Raw genomic sequence first — 19409 nt, forward strand, 5'->3', positions numbered from 1 at the left:
CATTTTAAAAAAGGGCAAAAAATAGAAGGCGACTTACCCAACATGTATCGAAAGGGCAGAATGGGCTGTTTAGTAATAAGAAGTAGCAGCGGTGGCCATTTTGAAAAAGGGCAAAATATAGAAGGCGAAAGGGAGACTTAGCCACCATGTATCGAAAGGGCACTATGGGCTGTTTAGTAATAGGGAGAAGCAGCAGAGGCCATTTTGAAGAAGGGCAAAAATAGGATTTTCGAGGAACACTACACTGCCATGTTTGAAAAGGGCACAATAGGCAGCTTAGGAATAGGGAGAGGCAGAAGAGGCCATTTTGAAGGAGAGCATACAAGGCGAGAGAGAACCGCCATGTTTGGAAAGGGCAAAGCGGACCATTTAATACTATAGCGAGAAGCAGCGGCGGCCATTTGGAAAAAAGGCACAGGTGAGTGAAGTGAGGGAAGACCAGTAGGCAGCCATCTTTGTTGTGGGAAATGAAGCCTAAATCCGCCTTATTGATAAAGGGCGCTTCCTTTTTTTTTCTTTTTTTAAAGGGATAGTTGCCAATTGACACAGGAGATACGCAAATATATGCAAAGATATGGGAATCTAGGCAAATCACGCCTTGCTGGGCGGTGGCTCCTCCCAGGAAAGCACTTCCGAAGGTCAGCAGATCAACAGGGATCCTTCCTTCTGGGTGAGTGGATCTCTTTTCTCTCCCTGCCTGCCCTTGAGCTCCAAATTGGTGTCCTTTCCCTTTAAATGCAGAGCCCAGGCTTCCAGAGCATTGCATAACATAGATAGACACAGACATGTCATCTATTATATTATAATATAAATATATTATATAACTGCAATGTCTCTCCAAAGGCCTTGTAGTTTCCCCAAGGACCTTGGAGCCTACAAATCCCAGGCAGTTGCAGCAATATGTATAGTTTAAATAACAAAAATGTATAATTGTAATATAGAACTGTATTTAATAAATCAAAAACTATTTACAACCCTTATTTCCATGGACAACAATCTATGGTCCCTCTTGCAGTTTCCACACTGATTTCTCTCTATTCTAGTTTCAATGTAGTCATGAATAATGAATAATATAATCATATAATATAATAGTAATCATATGATAATATACTACAATAATAGAATAATAATAGAATGAATGTTATAATGAGAATAGAATATAAAAATATAATATAACGATATTGTATTGAGGAATTGGTGGTAGTTAAGGTCAAGGGTAAAGGGTTTTACCTTACATTAAGTCCATTATAAATGGGTTATATAGCTGTGTGGAAGGGCCTTGAGTCTACACTGCCATATAATCCAGTTCAAATCAGATAATCTGTGGAAGAGGCTTAAGTGAGGCCTAACTCTGCCTGTCCCCTGGGCTGAGTTGGTTGCTAGGAGACCAAGTGGGCAGAGCTTAGCCTTCAAAGTGGCAGCAACTGGATAAAAACTATTATTCCTCTCCCTGTAATTAGGACTTTAGGAATTTAGGAAAAGAAAATACTTTTCTTTTTGTTGTATCAACCTAGAGCCGTGAATGATGGGTTGTGTTGTCAAATTTTGAGGTTGGGGGGCTAGACTAGCTGTGTCCGGCCACGCGTTGCTGTGGCAAAGTGGTGGTGGTATTGATTAAAAATTGTTGTGTAATTTTTATTTGACAGTATTTGTATTTTTTTTAATTAATTTTATTGTAAGTTATATTTTTATTTATTATATTTTATTATTTTCTTGTATAATTTTTAGTTATTTTTTGTTATGGTATTTTATTGTATTAATTTTTTAGTGTTTTTAATTATTTTTTTAGTGTTTTTTATTATTTTTTATTGGGTTGCTTAGGAGACCAAGTTGGAGGAGCTTAGCCTTCTAACTGGCAGCAATTGGATAAAAGCAATTATTCCTCTCTCTCTAATTAGGACTTTGTATTTCTTTTCTTTTTGTTGTATCAACCTAGAGGCGTGGATGATGGGTTGTGTTGTCAAATTTCGAGGTTGGGGAGCCTGTAGTTTTGTTGTTTTGTAGGTCGCCGTGATGCCATCACTCTTTTATACAAATAGATAGTATTTTATTGTATTAATTTTTAGTGTTTTTTATTATTTTATATTGGGTTGCTAGGAGACCAAGTTGGAGGAGCTTAGCCTTCTAACTGGCAGCAATTGGATAAAAGCAATTATTCCTCTCCCTCTAATTAGGACTTTATTTTTCTTTTCTTTTTGTTGTATCAACCTAGAGGCATGGATGATGGGTTGTGTTGTCAAATTTCGAGGTTGGGGGGCCTGTAGTTTTGTTGTTTTGTAGGTCGCCGTGATGCCATCACTCTTTTATACAAATAGATAGTATTTTATTGTATTAATTTTTAGTGTTTTTTATTATTTTATATTGGGTCGCCGTGATGCCATCACTCTTTTATATATATAGATTGGCACAGAGAAGCCCCAGGACCAAGTGAACATATGGCAGGGTTTTCTGGGAATGGACCTTGGTTTTGGGAGTTGTAGTTCACCCTTATCCAGAAAGCACTGAACCCAACCAAGGATGGATCTGGACCAAACTTGGCTCACTGACCCAACACGCCCAACTGTGCATACAGGCCTGGTTTGGGGATGATTGACACAACTCGGATCTGGGAGTTGTAGTTCACCCTCATCCACTTCCCGAAACGACAAATCCCAGGCTTCCACCCCTTGGACGTAGTGCAGGTGAACGTCCAAGGTGATGGATGGATCTTGCTGCCATAACTAAACCTGTTTTTCTCCATTGCTCAGGATGGCTTTGCCATGACATGCCCCGGCTTTCGGCGTCGGGTTCGAATCTCCTCAAAGCACAGGCTCCTTTCCAGTCCAAGGTACGCCCCCGCCCCCCCCCCCCCCGGCCCCATGTAAGCCGCCCCGAGTCCCTTCGGGGAGATGGGGCAGGGTATAAAAATAAAGTTATTATTATTATTATTATTATTATTATTATTATTATTATTATTATTGGGGAGAAACCACAGGGTTGGGCCAGATGGTCCCCTTGGCAGGAAGGGCTTTGGCGTCCCCAAAAACAGAGGGTATATGGGCCTCTGTCGGGAGGGTTTGGATAGTGCCGAGACACGAGACTAGATGACCTTTGAGAGCCCCTTTGGGTTGTCTTTCTCTCTCTTTGTTTTCCAGGCCAAAATGTCAACAAAGAGACTTCCTGCTCGGAGGCTGGAAGGCACTGATGCCAATATCTGGTATGAATTTATTTATTTCATCATGATATTTATTATTTAGCATTATGCCAAGTTGTTGTTGTTGTTGTTATTATTATTATTATTATTAGGCCTGTCTTAACCCTTAAGGAGAGGCCTATTATTATTATTATTATTATTATTATTATTATTACACTTGCCTCAACTCTTGAACAAAGGCACATAAATAATCATTATTATTATTATTATTATTATTATTATTATTATTATTACCATTGGTTACCATTTATTTTAGAGCTTGCAATGGTTTTGATTTATGTGATTTAATATTTTTATGTGTATCCATATTTCATACCCTGCCTCTTAATAGTAAATGATAAGATGATTATTATTATTATTATTATGCCTGCCTTAACCCTTAAGGATATGTTTATTATTATTATTATTATTATTATTATTATTATTATTATTATTATTATGCCTGCCTTAACCCTTAAGGAGATGTATATTATTATTATTATTATTATTATTATTATTATTATTATTATTATTATGCATGCCTTAACCCTTAAGGATATGTTTATTATTATTATTATTATTATTATTATTATTATTATTATTATTATTATTATGCCTGCCTTAACCCTTAAGGATATGTTTATAATAATAATAATAATTATTATTATTATTATTATTCCTGCCTTAACCCTTAAGGAGATGTATATTATTATTATTATTATTATATCTGTTTAACCCTTGAAGAAAGGCTTGTTGTTGTTATTATTATTAAGGCTTGTTGTTGTTGTTATTATTATTATTATTATTATTATTATTATTATTATTATTGGTATCGTTGTCGTCACCATCCAAACAGTGTCCATTGACTTCTGAGCTTGGAAATGAAAATATCACATTTTTTCCAGCAGCAAAAACCTGGGGATTTTAAGTGGGAACAAAGTGAATCATTTCTCTGGTCCTTGGAAATATTTGATCAGGAAATTAATTCCGTTGCGCATTCGGATTAAAAAATAACTTGTTTTGCTGTCTCCTGGCACAGATCTAAATGAGGAGAGAAGGGACCAAAGTCTCAACACGGAATTAATTAGTCATTAATTGCAATTCAGCTACGATAATAATCAGATTTCAGGGGGAATCATTTCAACATTATGGTTCCCGGTGCTACGAGGGTTGAATGAAAAGTAACAATAATGTAATAAAACATAGTATAAAAAACAAAACAGTAATTAAACGAAAGCGAACGGGGCCAAGTAAGGGGGAAATAATTCATTTTATTCCCTTTATTTAGGGTGAAGTTTGTGTCCCTGACGGCCGCTCACAAAGCCGTGAACTTAGGCCAAGGGTTCCCCAATTTCCCGCCCCCGAAATTCGTGAAAGATGCCTTCGCGGAGGTCGTTTCCGGACAAGACCCCCTCATCCACCAATACACTAGAGCCTTCGTACGTATCATTATTATTATTAATATTAATATATTATTATACATTATATTTACCCGTATATACTTGAAGATAAGCCGAGTTTTCAGCCCTTATTTATGAGCTGAAAAAGCCTCCCTCGTTGCTTGCAATATATGATATATTTCTCTTACCCTCCCTTATCAGTGTGTTTTCTTTTGCAAAGCCTCCCTCGCTCTTAATCAAGGGAATGTTTTGAAAAGAGAAAGACACCCTTGCAAGTCAGGAAGAAAAAAAAAATATATTCATTCATCTTATGAAAGCATTTTCCCCTGAAATATTTATTAAACTCTCCTGCAGATATATAGGCATTAACCCCTTGTAAGCTTTTGCCATCTCTATGTAGTAGAAATAGTAGTAGTAGCAGTAATCATAATAGTAATATTATATACTTGCCTCTCAGAGCTATAGTAACAGTAGTAGTAATCATAATAATAATATGTATTACCTGCCTCTTGGGGCAATAGTAGTAGTAATAATAATAATAATGATAATAATAATAATAATAATAATAATAATAATATAACAACAACAACAACAATAATAACAATAACAACAATAATATGTATTACCTGCCTCTTGGGGGCAATAGTAGTAATAGTAGTAGTAGTAGCAGTAAAATATGTATTACCTGCCTCTTGGGGCAATAGTAGTAGTAGTAGTAATAATAATAATAATATAACAACAACAATAATAACAATAACAACAATGATATGTATTACCTGTCTCTTGGGACAATAGTAGTAATAGTAGCAGTAAAATATGTATTACCTGCCTCTTGGGGCAATAGTAGTCCCTCCGGGTGAGAAGGGCGGGATAGAAATATTTGAAATAAATAAATAAATAGTAGTAGTAGTAATAATAATAATAATAATAATAATAATAATAAAATAACAACAATAATAACAATAATATGTATTACCTGCCTCTTGGGACAATAGTAGTAATAGTAGTAGTAGTAGTAGCAGTAAAATATGTATTACCTGCCTCTTGGGGCAATAGTAGTAGTAGCAGTAGTAGTAATAATAATAATAATAATAATAATAATATAATAACAACAATAATAACAATAACAATAATAATATGTATTACCTGCCTCTTGGGATAACAGTAGTAGTAATAACAATAATATGTATTACCTGCCTCTTGGGGCAATAGTAGTAGTAGTAATAATATAACAACAACAACAATAATAACAATAACAATAATATGTATTACCTGCCTCTTGGGATAACAGTAGTAGTAATAACAATAATATGTATTACCTGCCTCTTGGGGCAATAGTAGTAGTAGTAGTAGTAGTAGTAATAATATAACAACAACAACAATAATAACAATAACAATAATATGTATTACCTGCCTCTTGGGGCAATAGTAGTAGTAGTAGTAGTAGTAGTAGTAATATAACAACAACAATAATAACAATAACAATAACATGTATTACCTGCCTCGTGGGGCAATCGTAGTAGTAATAACAATAATATGTATTACCTGGCTCTCTGGGCAAGCTCTGAACTTTGTCTGCCGGCTGCAGGGCCACCCGCGGCTGGTGTCCGTCTTGGCCGGCCTCTTTGGGAGACTCCTCGGCCGGGACCTCGACCCCATGAAGAACGTCCTGGTGACCGTGGGCGCTTACCAGTCGCTCTTCTCCTGCTTCCAGGCCGTGGTGGACGAGGGAGACCAGGTACGGGGCACGAGGAAGGGCTTTGCGGGGACACCCGTGGCCCTAATAGCATTCTGTTGGGTTCTCTTCTCCCAGTTGTGCTGGTAGATTCCAACAGGTTTTATTGTGCAGAATACCAGAACCTTCTCTTTGGCCCATTTATATAGGGGCTCTCACATACCAGAGATTTTTATGGCTGGCCCGTTTTATGGCTGGCATCTGTTCTTTGTCAGCCGACCGGAGATGTCAAAGATTGGAGATCATGACAGCATCCATCCATCCCTCTCTCCAGTCTATCCATCTATCTCTTTAGTCCATTTATATAGGGGCTCTCACATACCAGAGGGTAACTGAGGTTTTATGGCTGGCATCTGTTCTTTGTCAGCCGACCGGAGATGTCAAAGATTGGAGATCATGACAGCATCCATCCATCCCTCTCTCCAGTCCATCCATCCATCCATCTATCTCTTTAGTCCATTTATATAGGGGCTCTCACATACCAGAGGGGAATTGAGGTTTTATGGCTGGCCCGTTTTATGGCTGGCATCTGTTCTCTGTCAGCCAACCGGAGATGTCAAAGATTGGAGATCATGACAGCATCCATCCATCCCTCTCTCCAGTCCATCCATCCATCTATCTCTTTAGTCCATTTATATAGGGGCTCTCACATACCAGAGGGTAACGGAGGTTTTATGGCTGGCTCGTTTTATGACTGGCATCTGTTCTTTGTCAGCTGACCGGAGATGTCAAAGATTGGAGATCTTTGTCATCCATCCCTCTCTCCAGTCCATCCATCTATCTCTTTAGTCCATTTATATAGGGGCTCTCACATACCAGAGGGTAATTGAGGTTTTATGGCTGGGATCTGTGCTTTCTCAGCTGACCGGAGATGTCAAAGATTGGAGATCATGACAGCATCCATCCATCCCTCTCTCCAGTCCATCCATCCATCTATCTCTTTAGTCCATTTATATAGGGGCTCTCACATACCAGAGGGTATGTGAGAGCCCGTTTTATGGCTGGCATCTGTTCTTTCTCAGCTGACTGGAGATGTCAAGGATTGGAGATCATGACACATTCTCACTGCCGTGATAATGGCATAAAGGGTTGTGGTTGCTATACTGTAACGTAACTCTGCAATGTAAAAATATCCGTGCTTTTGTAGGTTATCATCATCGAGCCCTTCTTCGACTGCTATGAGCCGATGGTCAAAATGGCCGGCGGGACGCCCGTCTTCGTCCCTCTCCGACTGGTAAGTGGGTTGGACGTTTTGCATTTGTATTCTGCAATGCGACCACTATGTGAAGCAGCGACAAAAAAGGCCAATACGATCCTAGTTTTGAGAAATAGGGGTGGGAAAAGGGAATATAACAAAACAACACATGCATTGCAAAAGGTTATCTTGCCATTTTCAGGGACTGCTAAGCACTTGGTCGCTTTGTATGTATGTTATGCAATGCGACCATTATGTGAAGCAGCAACAAAAAAGGCCAATACGATCCTCGTTTTGAGATATAGAGATGGGAAAAGGGAATATAACCAAAAAAACTTGCACCCAAAGGGTTATCTTATCCTTTCCAGGGACTGGTAAGCGGTTAGACATTTCGTATGTATGTTATGCAATGCGACCATTATGTGAAGCAGCAACAAAAAAGGCAAATACAATCCTGGTTTTGAGAAATAGAGGTGGGAAAGGGGAATATAATGAGACAACACATCCATCTCAAAAGGTTACCTTGCCATTTTCAGTGACTGGTAAGAGGTTGGACATTTTGCATTTATATTATCCAATGCGACCATTATGTGAAGCAACAACAAAAAAGGCCAATACGATCCTAGTTTTGAGAAATTGAGGTGGGAAAAGGGAATATAACAAAACATTAGCATCCCAAAGAGTTATCTTACCCTTTTCAGTGACTGGTAAGCGTTGGACATTTTGCATTTATATTATTCTGCAATGCGACCATTATGTGAAGCAGCAACAAAAAAGACCAATACGATCCTAGTTTTGATATATAGGGGTGGGAAAAGGGAATATAACAAAACATTAGCATCCCAAAGAGTTATCTTACACTTTTCAGTGACTGGTAAATGGTTGGACGTTTTGCATGTATATTATCCAATGCGACCATTATGTGAAGCAGCAACAAAAAAGGCCAATACGATCCTAGTTTCGAGAAATATTGGTTGGGGAGAGAATATAACGAAACCTTTTCATCTCATTTTAATTTTGCCGGCGCTTCTCTCGTCTTATTTCCCAGAAAGCCGCAGAAAGCGGGAAGCTGATCTCGAGCAAAGACTGGAAACTCGATCCGGCCGAACTGGAGGCCAAATTCACCCCGCGGACGAAAGCCATCGTCCTCAATTCTCCCAACAACCCCCTGGGCAAGGTCAGCTATGTTTTTGGGTCTCAATGTCAGCCAAAGCTGTGATGCGGCGGCGAAAAAGTCTAATGCCATGATACAAACAAGGTTAGCTATGTTTCTGGGTCAGCCAAAGCCGTGATGCGGCAGCGACAAAGGCCGACGCCATCCTTTAATGCAAACACAAACACGGCCCCTTTTCCGACAGGTTTTCAGTCGGGAAGAACTGCAGCTCATTGCGGACCTGTGTGTGAAACACGACGTTTTGTGCTTCAGCGACGAGGTCTACGAATGGCTGGTCTATGACGGGAACCAACACGTCCGGATCGGTGAGCACTTCCTCGCGTTTTCGACGCACCTCCCAATGTCGGAAATATCAAATATTAATGTCTGCAAGGACTAAGAATGAGTCCCTACATTAGGAGAAAGTTCGATATTTACCTCTATTTTCTCAAAACTAGGATCGTATTTTTCCTCGTTGCATCACATAATGGTCGCACTGCAGAATATAAATGCAAAACGTCCATAATAATAATAATGTGATAATACTAGTAATATATAATAATACTAGCTGTGCCCGGCCACGCGTTGCTGTGGCAAAGTGGTGGTGGTATCGGTTAAAACTTGTTGCGGAATTTTTATTTGACGTTATTTGTATTTTTTTAAATTAATTTTACTGTCACTTATCTTTTTTATTTATTATATTTTATTATTTTGTTGTATTATTTTTAGTCATTTTGTTATAGTATTTTATTGTATTAATTATTTTAGTGTTTTTCATAATTTTTTATTGTATTATTTGTATTTATTTTTTTATCATTATTTTATTAACACTGGGCTGAGTGGGTTGCTAGGAGACCAAGTGGGTGGAGCTTAGCCTTGTAACTGGCAGCAATTGGATAAAAACAATTATTCCTCTCCCTCTAATTAGGACTTTATTTTTCTTTTCTTTTTGTTGTATCAACCTAGAGGCGTGGATGATGGGTTGTGTTGTCAAATTTCGAGGTTGGGGGGCCTGTAGTTTTGTTGTTTTGTGCGTCGCCGTGATGCCATCACTCTTTTATATATATAGATAATAATACCATAGAGTGCCGATTCTCCGACACAAGAAGTGACTTGCAGTATGTTCTCAAGTCGCTTCTCGCAAAATAATACAGTCGAGTCTCACTTATCCAAGCTAAACGGGCCGGCAGAAGCTTGGATAAGCGAATATCTTGGATAATAAGGAGGGATTAAGGAAAAGCCTATTAAACATCAAATTAGGTTGTGATTTTACAAATTAAGCACCAAAACATCATGTTATACAACAAATTTGACAGAAAAAGTAGTTCAATACGCAGTAATGTTATGTTGTAATTACTGTATTTATGAATTTTGCACCAAAATATCACGATATATTGAAAACATTGACTACAAAAATGGCTTGGATAATCCAGAGGCTTGGATAAGCGAGGCTTGGATAAGTGAGACTCTACTGTAATACCAATAATATATAATATAATATTAAAAAATATAGTAATTCTAATGATATGTAATAAAAATACATTCTATTAATATATTAATACTAGTAGCATAATAAGATATAATAATAAAATAAAATAAAAATATAATACTAGTAACATAATAAAATATAATAAAAAGGAAAATAATATAATAATACTAGTAGCATAATAAGATATAATAAAATAATATAATACTAGTAACATAATAAAATATAATAATAAAATAAAATAATAACATAATAACACTAGTAACATAATAAAATATAATAATAAAATAAAATAATAATATAATAATACTAGTAACATAATAGGGTTGCCTTACCCTTTTCAGGGACTGATAACCGGTTGGAAGTTTTGCATTTATATTATTCTGCAATGCGACCATTATGTGAAGCAACAACAGAAAAGGCCAATACGACCCTAGTTTTGAGAAATAGTGCTGGGAAAAGGGAATATAATGAAACAACACTTGCACCCCAATCCTTTTCAGGGACTGATAATCAGTTGGACGTTTTGCATTTATATTATTCTGCAATGCGACCATTATGTGAAGCAACAACAGAAAAGGCCAATACGACCCTAGTTTTGAGATATAGTGCTGGGAAAAGAGAATATAATGAAACAACACTTGCACCCCAATCCTTTTCAGGGACTGATAATCAGTTGGACGTTTTGCATTTATATTATTCTGCCATGCGACCATTATGTGAAGCAACAACAGAAAAGGCCAATACGACCCTAGTTTTGAGATATAATGCTGGGAAAAGAGAATATAATGAAACAACACTTGCACCCCAATCCTTTTCAGGGACTGATAATCAGTTGGACGTTTTGCATTTATATTATTCTGCCATGCGACCATTATGTGAAGCAACAATGACAAAGGCCAAGACGACCCTAGTTTTGAGATATAGTGCTGGGAAAAGGGAATATAATGAAACAACACTTGCACCCCAAAGGGTTACCTTATCCTTTTCAGTTGGAAGTTTTGCATTTATATTATTCTGCCATGCGACCATTATGTGATGTGATATCTGTTGAGGCTTTACGAAGGCGGAGGCATTACTTTTCATTCAACCCTCCTACCTCCATTTTTTTCCTTCTTTCTTTCTTTTTTTTCCGCAGCCAGTTTGCCGGGGATGTGGGAGCGGACCTTGACCATCGGGAGCGCGGGGAAGACCTTCAGCGCCACGGGATGGAAGGCGAGCGGGGCCAAAACCGGGGCGGAAACCCATTAATTTGTACAGCTATAGCTTAGGATTTGGGTGGCACGCTTACTCACGGTATGGAAAACGGAACAGTCAATACCAAATTTAATAGGCGACATACAACGAGATTCAGAAGACAGACCATGGAAGAACCATTTAAAATATATGAACATTAAAACAGTATCATAAATAAATATAATAATAATAATATATTATTGATATGCTACAACTTATAATATAGTACTATCTATAGAGAGACCATGGAAGAAGCCATTAAAATATGCAAATATATGAACATTAAAACAGTATCATAAATAAATATAATAATAATAATATATTATTGATATGATACACCTTATAATATAGTACTATCTATATATATAAAAGTAATGTGGCGTTTTACTATAGAGTAAACAACAAAACCACTGGGCCAAATAACATCAAATTTGGCCACAAAAGACAGAGTCATTCAATCTATGTCTTTCAAACAAAAAAAACGAGAAAAATAGTCCATATATATATATATATATAAATGTAATGTGCTTTTTACTATGGAGTAAACAACAAAACCACTGGGCCAAATCACGCCAAATTTGGCCACAAAAGACATATTCATACAAAATGTGTCTTTCAAACAAAAAAACCTAGAAAAATAAAGTCCAAATATATATATATATATATATATATATATATATATATATATACATACACATACACACACACACACACACACACATACATACAACAAAACCACTGGGCCAAATAACATTAAATTTGGCCACAAAAGACATATTCATACAAAATGTGTATTTCAAACAAAAAAAACCCTAGAAAAATAAAGTCCAAATATCTATATATATATATAAAAATGTAAACAACAAAACCACTGGGCCAAATCACACCAAATTTGGCCACAAAAGACATAGTCATCCAAAATGTGTCTTTCAAACAAAAAATCTAGAAAAATAAAGTCCAAATATCTATCTATCTATCTATCTATCTATCTATCTATCTATCTATCTATCTATATATAAATGTGATGTGTGTTTTACTATGGAGTAAACAACAAAACCACTGGGCCAAATAATGTCAAATAATGCCACAAAGGACATAGTCATCCAATCTATGTCTTTCAATAAAAAAACCCTAGAAAAATAAAGTCCAATTATCTATATATATATATATATATAAATGTAATGTGCGTTTTACTATGGAGTAAACAACAAAACCACTGGGCCAAATCACACCAAATTTGGCCACAAAAGACATAGTCATCCAAAATGTGTCTTTCAAACAAAAAACCTAGAAAAATAAAGTCCAAATATCTATATATATATATATATATATATATATATATATATATATATATATAAATGTGATGTGCGTTTTACTATGGAGTAAACAACAAAACCACTGGGCCAAATAATGTCAAATAATGCCACAAAGGACATAGTCATCCAATCTATGTCTTTCAATAAAAAAACCCTAGAAAAATAAAGTCCAATTATCTATATATATATATATATATATATAAATGTAATGTGCGTTTTACTATGGAGTAAACAACAAAACCACTGGGCCAAATCACACCAAATTTGGCCACAAAAGACATAGTCATCCAAAATATCTTTCAAACAAAAAAACCTTGAAAAATAAAGTCCAAATTAGAGGAAGAGGAAGAACAGTTTTTTCCCCTCGCTGCCAGTTAGAAGGGTAGGCTCCGCCCACTTGGTCTCCTAGCAACCCACTCAGTCATTTAATGGCGCCCAGGGCCTCTTCACTCAGGCCTCTTCCACACTGCCTATAAAATACAGATTATCTGACTTGGATTATATGGCAGTGATGACTTGTCTGGGATTTCTAGGCTACTCCAAGGTCCGAGATAATAATAATCCTACCTGTCTGTACGTTGTCCACAGGTTGGCTGGACGCTGGGGCCGGACCACCTCTTGAGGCACCTTCGGACGGTCCATCAGAACTCCCTCTACCACTGCCCGACGGCCGCTCAGGTGAGAAGGCAACGCACCTGGCCCAAAAGGGTTTCCGGGCTGTGCTCAAACCATGTTTGTTATAGAATTCCAATACGCTGATGATAACGTAGTCTGTGCTCATTCAGAATAAGACCGACCCATGGACACGGAAATAATAAGAATAGTAACTAGCTGTGCCCGGCCACGCGTTGCTGTGTCTGAGTCTGGTGGTGTTGGTCAGTCTACATTAGCTTGTATTGATGCTGTGACCTCCACCCTTCTTTATACTCACATTAGTCGTAGTATTTGAAGTCTGTTACCTTCTTCAATTTTTGTGTTGATTGATAATTGCTTGAGATCCCTGTTGTCTTTGGTTTGTTGTTAGTTGTAATGTCTGATTCTGCTGAGTGCGGTTTATATTTTTATTGTGGTACAATAGTCTTTTTTTTGTTTTGCCTGTGTAGGTGTTTATTATTATTGTTGTTGTTGTGGTCATGAAGGTTGGATAAGTTAGATGCTACTGTATTGTTTTTTGGAGGCCCAGTGTAGCACTGACTGGCCTCTCAGCCTCAGTGCCTGGCTGTTTCTTGCCTGTGATGGTGTTGACTCTTATTGTTGTCGTTGTTATTATTGTAATTGTTTTTTTGGAGGCCAAGTGTGAATGTAGGGATTGGGGAGGCGGATGAGTTGTGCTGTCAAATTTTGTATTTGTTATAGTCACAATGCGTTGTTGTGAGTTTTGTGGGTCCGGATTGTGGTTTTGTGGTGTGGTTGTGTTGTTACAACTGGGAGGCAAGGCTTTTGCATTGTTTTGTCAAGTTTTGTATTTCTGGGGCATTTAGTTGTGTTGTTATAGTCACGATGCACTGTTGTGTTTTGTGGGTCCGGATTGTGGTTTTGTGGTGTGGTTGTGTTGTTACAACCGGGAGGCAAGGCTTTTGCGTTGTGTTGCCAAGTTTTGTATTTGTGGGGCGTTTAGTTGTGTGCCAAGTTTTGTATTTGTGGGGCGTTTAGTTGTGTGCCAAGTTTTGTATTTGTGGGGCGTTTAGTTGTGTGCCAAGTTTTGTATTTGTGGGGCGTTTAGTTGTGTGCCAAGTTTTGTATTTGTGGGGCGTTTAGTTGTGTTATAGTCACGATGCACTGTTGTGTTTTGTGGGTCCAGATTGTGGTTTTGTGGTGTGGTTGTGTTGTTACAACCGGGAGGCAAGGTTTTTGCGTTGTGTTGTCAAGTTTTATATTTCTGGGGCGTTTAGTTGTGTGCCAAGTTTCGTATTTCTGGGGCGTTTAGTTGTGTTGTTATAGTCACGATGCACTGTTGTGTTTTGTGGGTCCAGATTGTGGTTTTGTGGTGTGGTTGTGTTGTTACAACCGGGAGGCAAGGCTTTTGCATTGTGTTGCCAAGTTTTGTATTTTTGGGGCGTTTAGTTGTGTTGTTATAGTCACGATGCATTGTTGTGAGTTTTATGGGTCCGGATTGTGGTTTTGTGGTGTGGTTGTGTTGTTACAACCTGGAGGGAAGGCTTTTGCGTTGTGTTGCCAAGTTTCGTATTTCTGGGGCGTTAGTTGTGTTGTTATAGTCACGATGCGTTGTTGTGTGGGTCCTGTGTGGTTTTGTGGTGTGGTTGTGTTGTTACAACTGGGAGGCAAGGCTTTTGCATTGTGTTGCCAAGTTTTGTATTTCTGGGGCGTTTAGTTGTGTTGCTATCGCATGATGCGTTGTTGTGAGTTTTGTGGGTCCTGTGTGGTTTTGTGGTTGTGTTGTTGTAACCTGGAGGCAAGCCTTTTGCATTGTGTTGCCAAATTTCGTATTTCTGGGGTGTTTAGTTTTGTTGTTATAGTCACTGCGCCCGCAACTTTATCCTTTTATATCTATAGATAATGATGATGACGATGTCCTTCTGTAATTTCCAGGAGGCCGTGGCTCTTGGCTTGGAGAAAGAGCTGGAGTGTTTGGGGAAACCGGACAGCTATTTTGTGCAATTGCCTCGGGATCTGCAGCAGAAGCGGGATTTCCTGATCCAGAACCTGATTGCGGCCGGAATGAAGCCCATCGTCCCCGAAGGGACCTACTTCTTGATGGCCGACCTCTCCGGATTCAGTAGGTTCCGAGGACCCTTCCTCATACGGTTCTGAACTCCATTTGCTGCAATTGGCGTGAGCTGAGGACGAAGGCGGGAGGATTATATTATATAACGGGCGTATTATATTATATGGCAACATTAGATTATAATTGTAATATTGTATTACATTTTAATATAATCATCATAAAATTTTGTATGACCTTGCAATATTTATTTACATTACATTGTAATCATGACACTAGATTACACTATTATTATTATTATTATTATATATTGTAATCTAATGTCATGATTACAATGTCATATAAATAAATAAATATTACAATATCCTATAATATTATGGTGCAATAAACTATTACAAAATAATAAAGCATTTCTGTATTAGAGACTTTCCACTATATTTTTGTGTTATTATTATTATTATTATTATTATATTGTAATCTAGTGTCATGATTACAATGTCATATGAATAAATAAAAATACAATGATTACAATGTCATATGAATAAATATGACAATATCCTATAATATTATGGTGCAATAAACTGTTACAATATACTACAGCATTTCTGTATTAGAGACTTTCCACTATATTTTTATGTTGTTATTATTATTATTATTATTATTATTATTATTATTATTATTATATATTGTAATCTAGTATCATGATTACAATATCATATGAATAAATAAATAATACAATGATTACAATGTCATATGAATAAATATGACAATATCCTATAATATTATGGTGCAATAAACTATTACAATATAATAAAACATTTCTGTATTAGAGACTTTCCACTATATTTTTATATTATTATGATTATTATTGTTGTTATATATTGTAATCTAGTGTCATGATTACAATGTCATATGAATAAATATGACAATATCCTATAATATTATGGTGCAATAAACTATTACAATATAATAAAGCATTTCTGTATTAGAGACTTTCCACTATATTTTTATATTATTATGATTATTATTGTTGTTATATATTGTAATCTAGTTTATTACACAATAATATTATAGGATATTGTCATATTTATTTATGTTACATTGTAATCATGACACTAGATTCCAATATATAATAATAACAATAATAATAATAATATAAAAATATAGTGGAAAGTCTCTAATACAAAAATGCTTTATTATATTGTAATAGTTTATTGCACCATAATATTATAGGATATTGTAATAGTTATTCATATGACATTGTAATCATGACACTAGATTACAATATATAATAATAATAATAATAATAATAATAATAATAATAATAATATAAAAATCTAGAGGAAGGTATAGTGGAAGGTCTCCAATAATATTTAATTACATTACATTGTAATCATGACACTAGGTTACCATATAATAATAATATAAACATATAGTGGAATTTATAGTGGAAGGTCTCTAATAATATTTATTTACATTACATTGTAATCATGACACTAGGTTAACATATAATAATAATATAAACATATAGTGGAATTTATAGTGGAAGGTCTCTAATAATATTTATTTACATTACATTGTAATCATGGCACTAGGTTAACATATAATAATAATATAAACATATAGTGGAATTTATAGTGGAAGGTCTCTAATAATATTTATTTACATTACATTGTAATCATGACACTAGGTTAACATATAATAATAATATAAACATATAGTGGAATTTATAGTGGAAGGTCTCTAATAATATTTATTTACATTACATTGTAATCATGGCACTAGGTTAACATATAATAATAATATAAACATATAGTGGAATTTATAGTGGAAGGTCTCTAATAATATTTATTTACATTACATTGTAATCATGACACTAGGTTAACATATAATAATAATATAAACATATAGTGGAATTTATAGTGGAAGGTCTCTAATAATATTTATTTACATTACATTGTAACCATGGCACTAGGTTAACATATAATAATAATATAAACATATAGTGGAAGTTATAGTGGAAGGTCTCTAATAATATTTATTTACATTACATTGTAATCATGGCACTAGATTACCATATAATAATAATAATAATAACAATGAAATCCAGCATATCTATTTTGTTTGCTGTGTCATAATAAAATAACAATAATAATAAATAAAGTGGAAGGTCTCTAATACAGTAATGCTTTATTATATTGTAATAATTACACCCTAATATTATAGGATATTGTAATATTTACTTGTATTACATTGTAATCATGACGCTAGATTGCAATATCATATAGATAAATATTATAATAATATAATAAAATATATTATATTAAATAATATAATAAAAACAAAATATTCTGTTTCTTTCTGGCTTTTTTCTAGAAATAGACTTGCCTGAGCAAGGGGATGCCGAAGAACCCTATGACTCCCGCTTCGTGGAATGGATGATCAAGAACAAAGTGAGAATTCAGGGCTGAAATTAACAAGAACAATACGACTAATAATAAGACTAATAATAATAGTTTTATCAAGGCGGGTTACAGTAATATTGCAGTATAGTGGTATAGTACAATGTAATAATATTATATAATACTAATATTGTGCTGTGCTAGTCAAATATTATATATACGTATAATATTACGTATTCAAATTCGGGGAGCGGAGTGAGCTCCCGCTGTTAGCCCCAGCTTCTGCCAACCTAGCAGTGTGAAAACATGCAAATCCCAGACACCGATGGATCTGGACCAAATATTATAGCGGACACTGTAATATTTATTTATATTGCATTGTAGTCATGACACAATAGATTCCAATATCATATAAATAAATATTCTATTATATACATAATACTACCTGTGCCCGGCTGCGCGTTGCTGTGGCTTATGGGAATGCTTTGTTGGCCAGGTGGAATAGCAGCGAATAGCCTTGCAGCCTCAAAAGCCTGAACCCTGGCTGTGCCCTGGCACCATTGTGGCCAAAGGGGTTGCTAGGAGACAAAGTGGGCGGGGCCTACCCTTCTGACCAGCAACCAGGGTTGGGAACGGCTCTTCCTCGTTCTCTAATTTGGACTTTATTTCCCAGGTTTTTTTGTTTGAAAGACATAGATGGAATGACCATGTCTTTTGTGGCCAAATTTGGTGTGAGTTGGTCCAGTGGTTTTGTTGTTTACTCAGTCCTACAAACGTGCATTACATTTATATAGATATAGACGAGCTTTGCCCAACAACGCGTTTATTTACAGCATTTATATTCCGCCCTTCTTTCTCACCCCGAAGGGGACCCAGGGCGGATCACATTACACATATTAGGCAAACATTCAATGCCTTTAAACATAGGACAAAGTCAAACAACAACATAGCTCCGAGCGGGCCTCGAACTTATGACCTCCTGGTCAGTGATTCATTGCAGTTAATTGCACTGGCTTGCTCTCCCGTTGCTGTGGACTTTATTTTTGGGGGTTTTTTTGTTTGAAAGACATAGATGGGATGACTATGTCTTTTGTGGCCAAATTTGGTGTGATTTGGTCCAGTGGTTTTGTTGTTTACTCAGTCCTACAAACGTACATTACATTTATATAGATATAGACGAGCTGTGCCCGGCCACGTGTTGCTGTGGACTTTATTTTTCTAGGGTTTTTTGTTTGAAAGACATAGATGGGATGACTATGTATTTTGTGGCCAAATTTGGTGTGGTTTGGTCCAGTGGTTTTGTTGTTTACTCAGTCCTACAAACGTACATTACATTTATATAGATATAGACGAGCTGTGCCCGGCCACGTGTTGCTGTGGACTTTATTTTTCTAGGGTTTTTTGTTTGAAAGACGTAGACTGGACGACAATGTCTTTTGTGGCCAAATTTGGTGTGGTTTGGTCCAGTGGTTTTGTTGTTTACTCAATCCTACAAACATACATTATATTTTTATATATATAGACTAGCTGTGCCCGGCCACGCGTTGCTGTGGCGTTGTCTGGTGTTGTTGGTGAGAAATTGTTGAGGTAGTGGAGGTATTGAATGTGTGTTGTATGGTTGTCGTTATGTT

General features: G+C 36.2%; 2 protein-coding genes across 4 annotated transcripts in view; both read left to right on the forward strand.

Annotated features, from left to right (window-relative positions):
* zer1 (zyg-11 related cell cycle regulator) overlaps positions 1-19409 on the forward strand; it is a 244875-nt gene that overhangs the window by 145532 nt on the left and 79934 nt on the right. The window lies entirely within an intron of this gene.
* The window catches only part of kyat1 (kynurenine aminotransferase 1), a 21700-nt gene continuing 2818 nt past the window's right edge, over positions 528-19409 (forward strand). Inside the window, exons 1-12 of one of the 2 annotated variants that reach the window (XM_062959926.1) lie at positions 528-670; positions 2748-2827; positions 3135-3196; positions 4461-4611; positions 6161-6310; positions 7455-7541; positions 8551-8679; positions 8861-8981; positions 11280-11356; positions 13282-13371; positions 15244-15430; positions 17753-17829. In XM_062959926.1, the coding sequence (XP_062815996.1) occupies positions 565-670; positions 2748-2827; positions 3135-3196; positions 4461-4611; positions 6161-6310; positions 7455-7541; positions 8551-8679; positions 8861-8981; positions 11280-11356; positions 13282-13371; positions 15244-15430; positions 17753-17829 (1317 nt within the window). In that variant the 5' untranslated portion in view covers positions 528-564. Of the gene's footprint in view, positions 671-2747; positions 2828-3134; positions 3197-4460; positions 4612-6160; positions 6311-7454; positions 7542-8550; positions 8680-8860; positions 8982-11279; positions 11357-13281; positions 13372-15243; positions 15431-17752; positions 17830-19409 lie in introns of those variants that run through there. The other variant, XM_062959927.1, reaches the window with a different exon arrangement.

Source organism: Anolis carolinensis, unplaced genomic scaffold, assembly GCF_035594765.1.
Source record: "Anolis carolinensis isolate JA03-04 unplaced genomic scaffold, rAnoCar3.1.pri scaffold_7, whole genome shotgun sequence".
NCBI classification, from domain to species: Eukaryota; Metazoa; Chordata; class Lepidosauria; order Squamata; family Dactyloidae; genus Anolis; species Anolis carolinensis.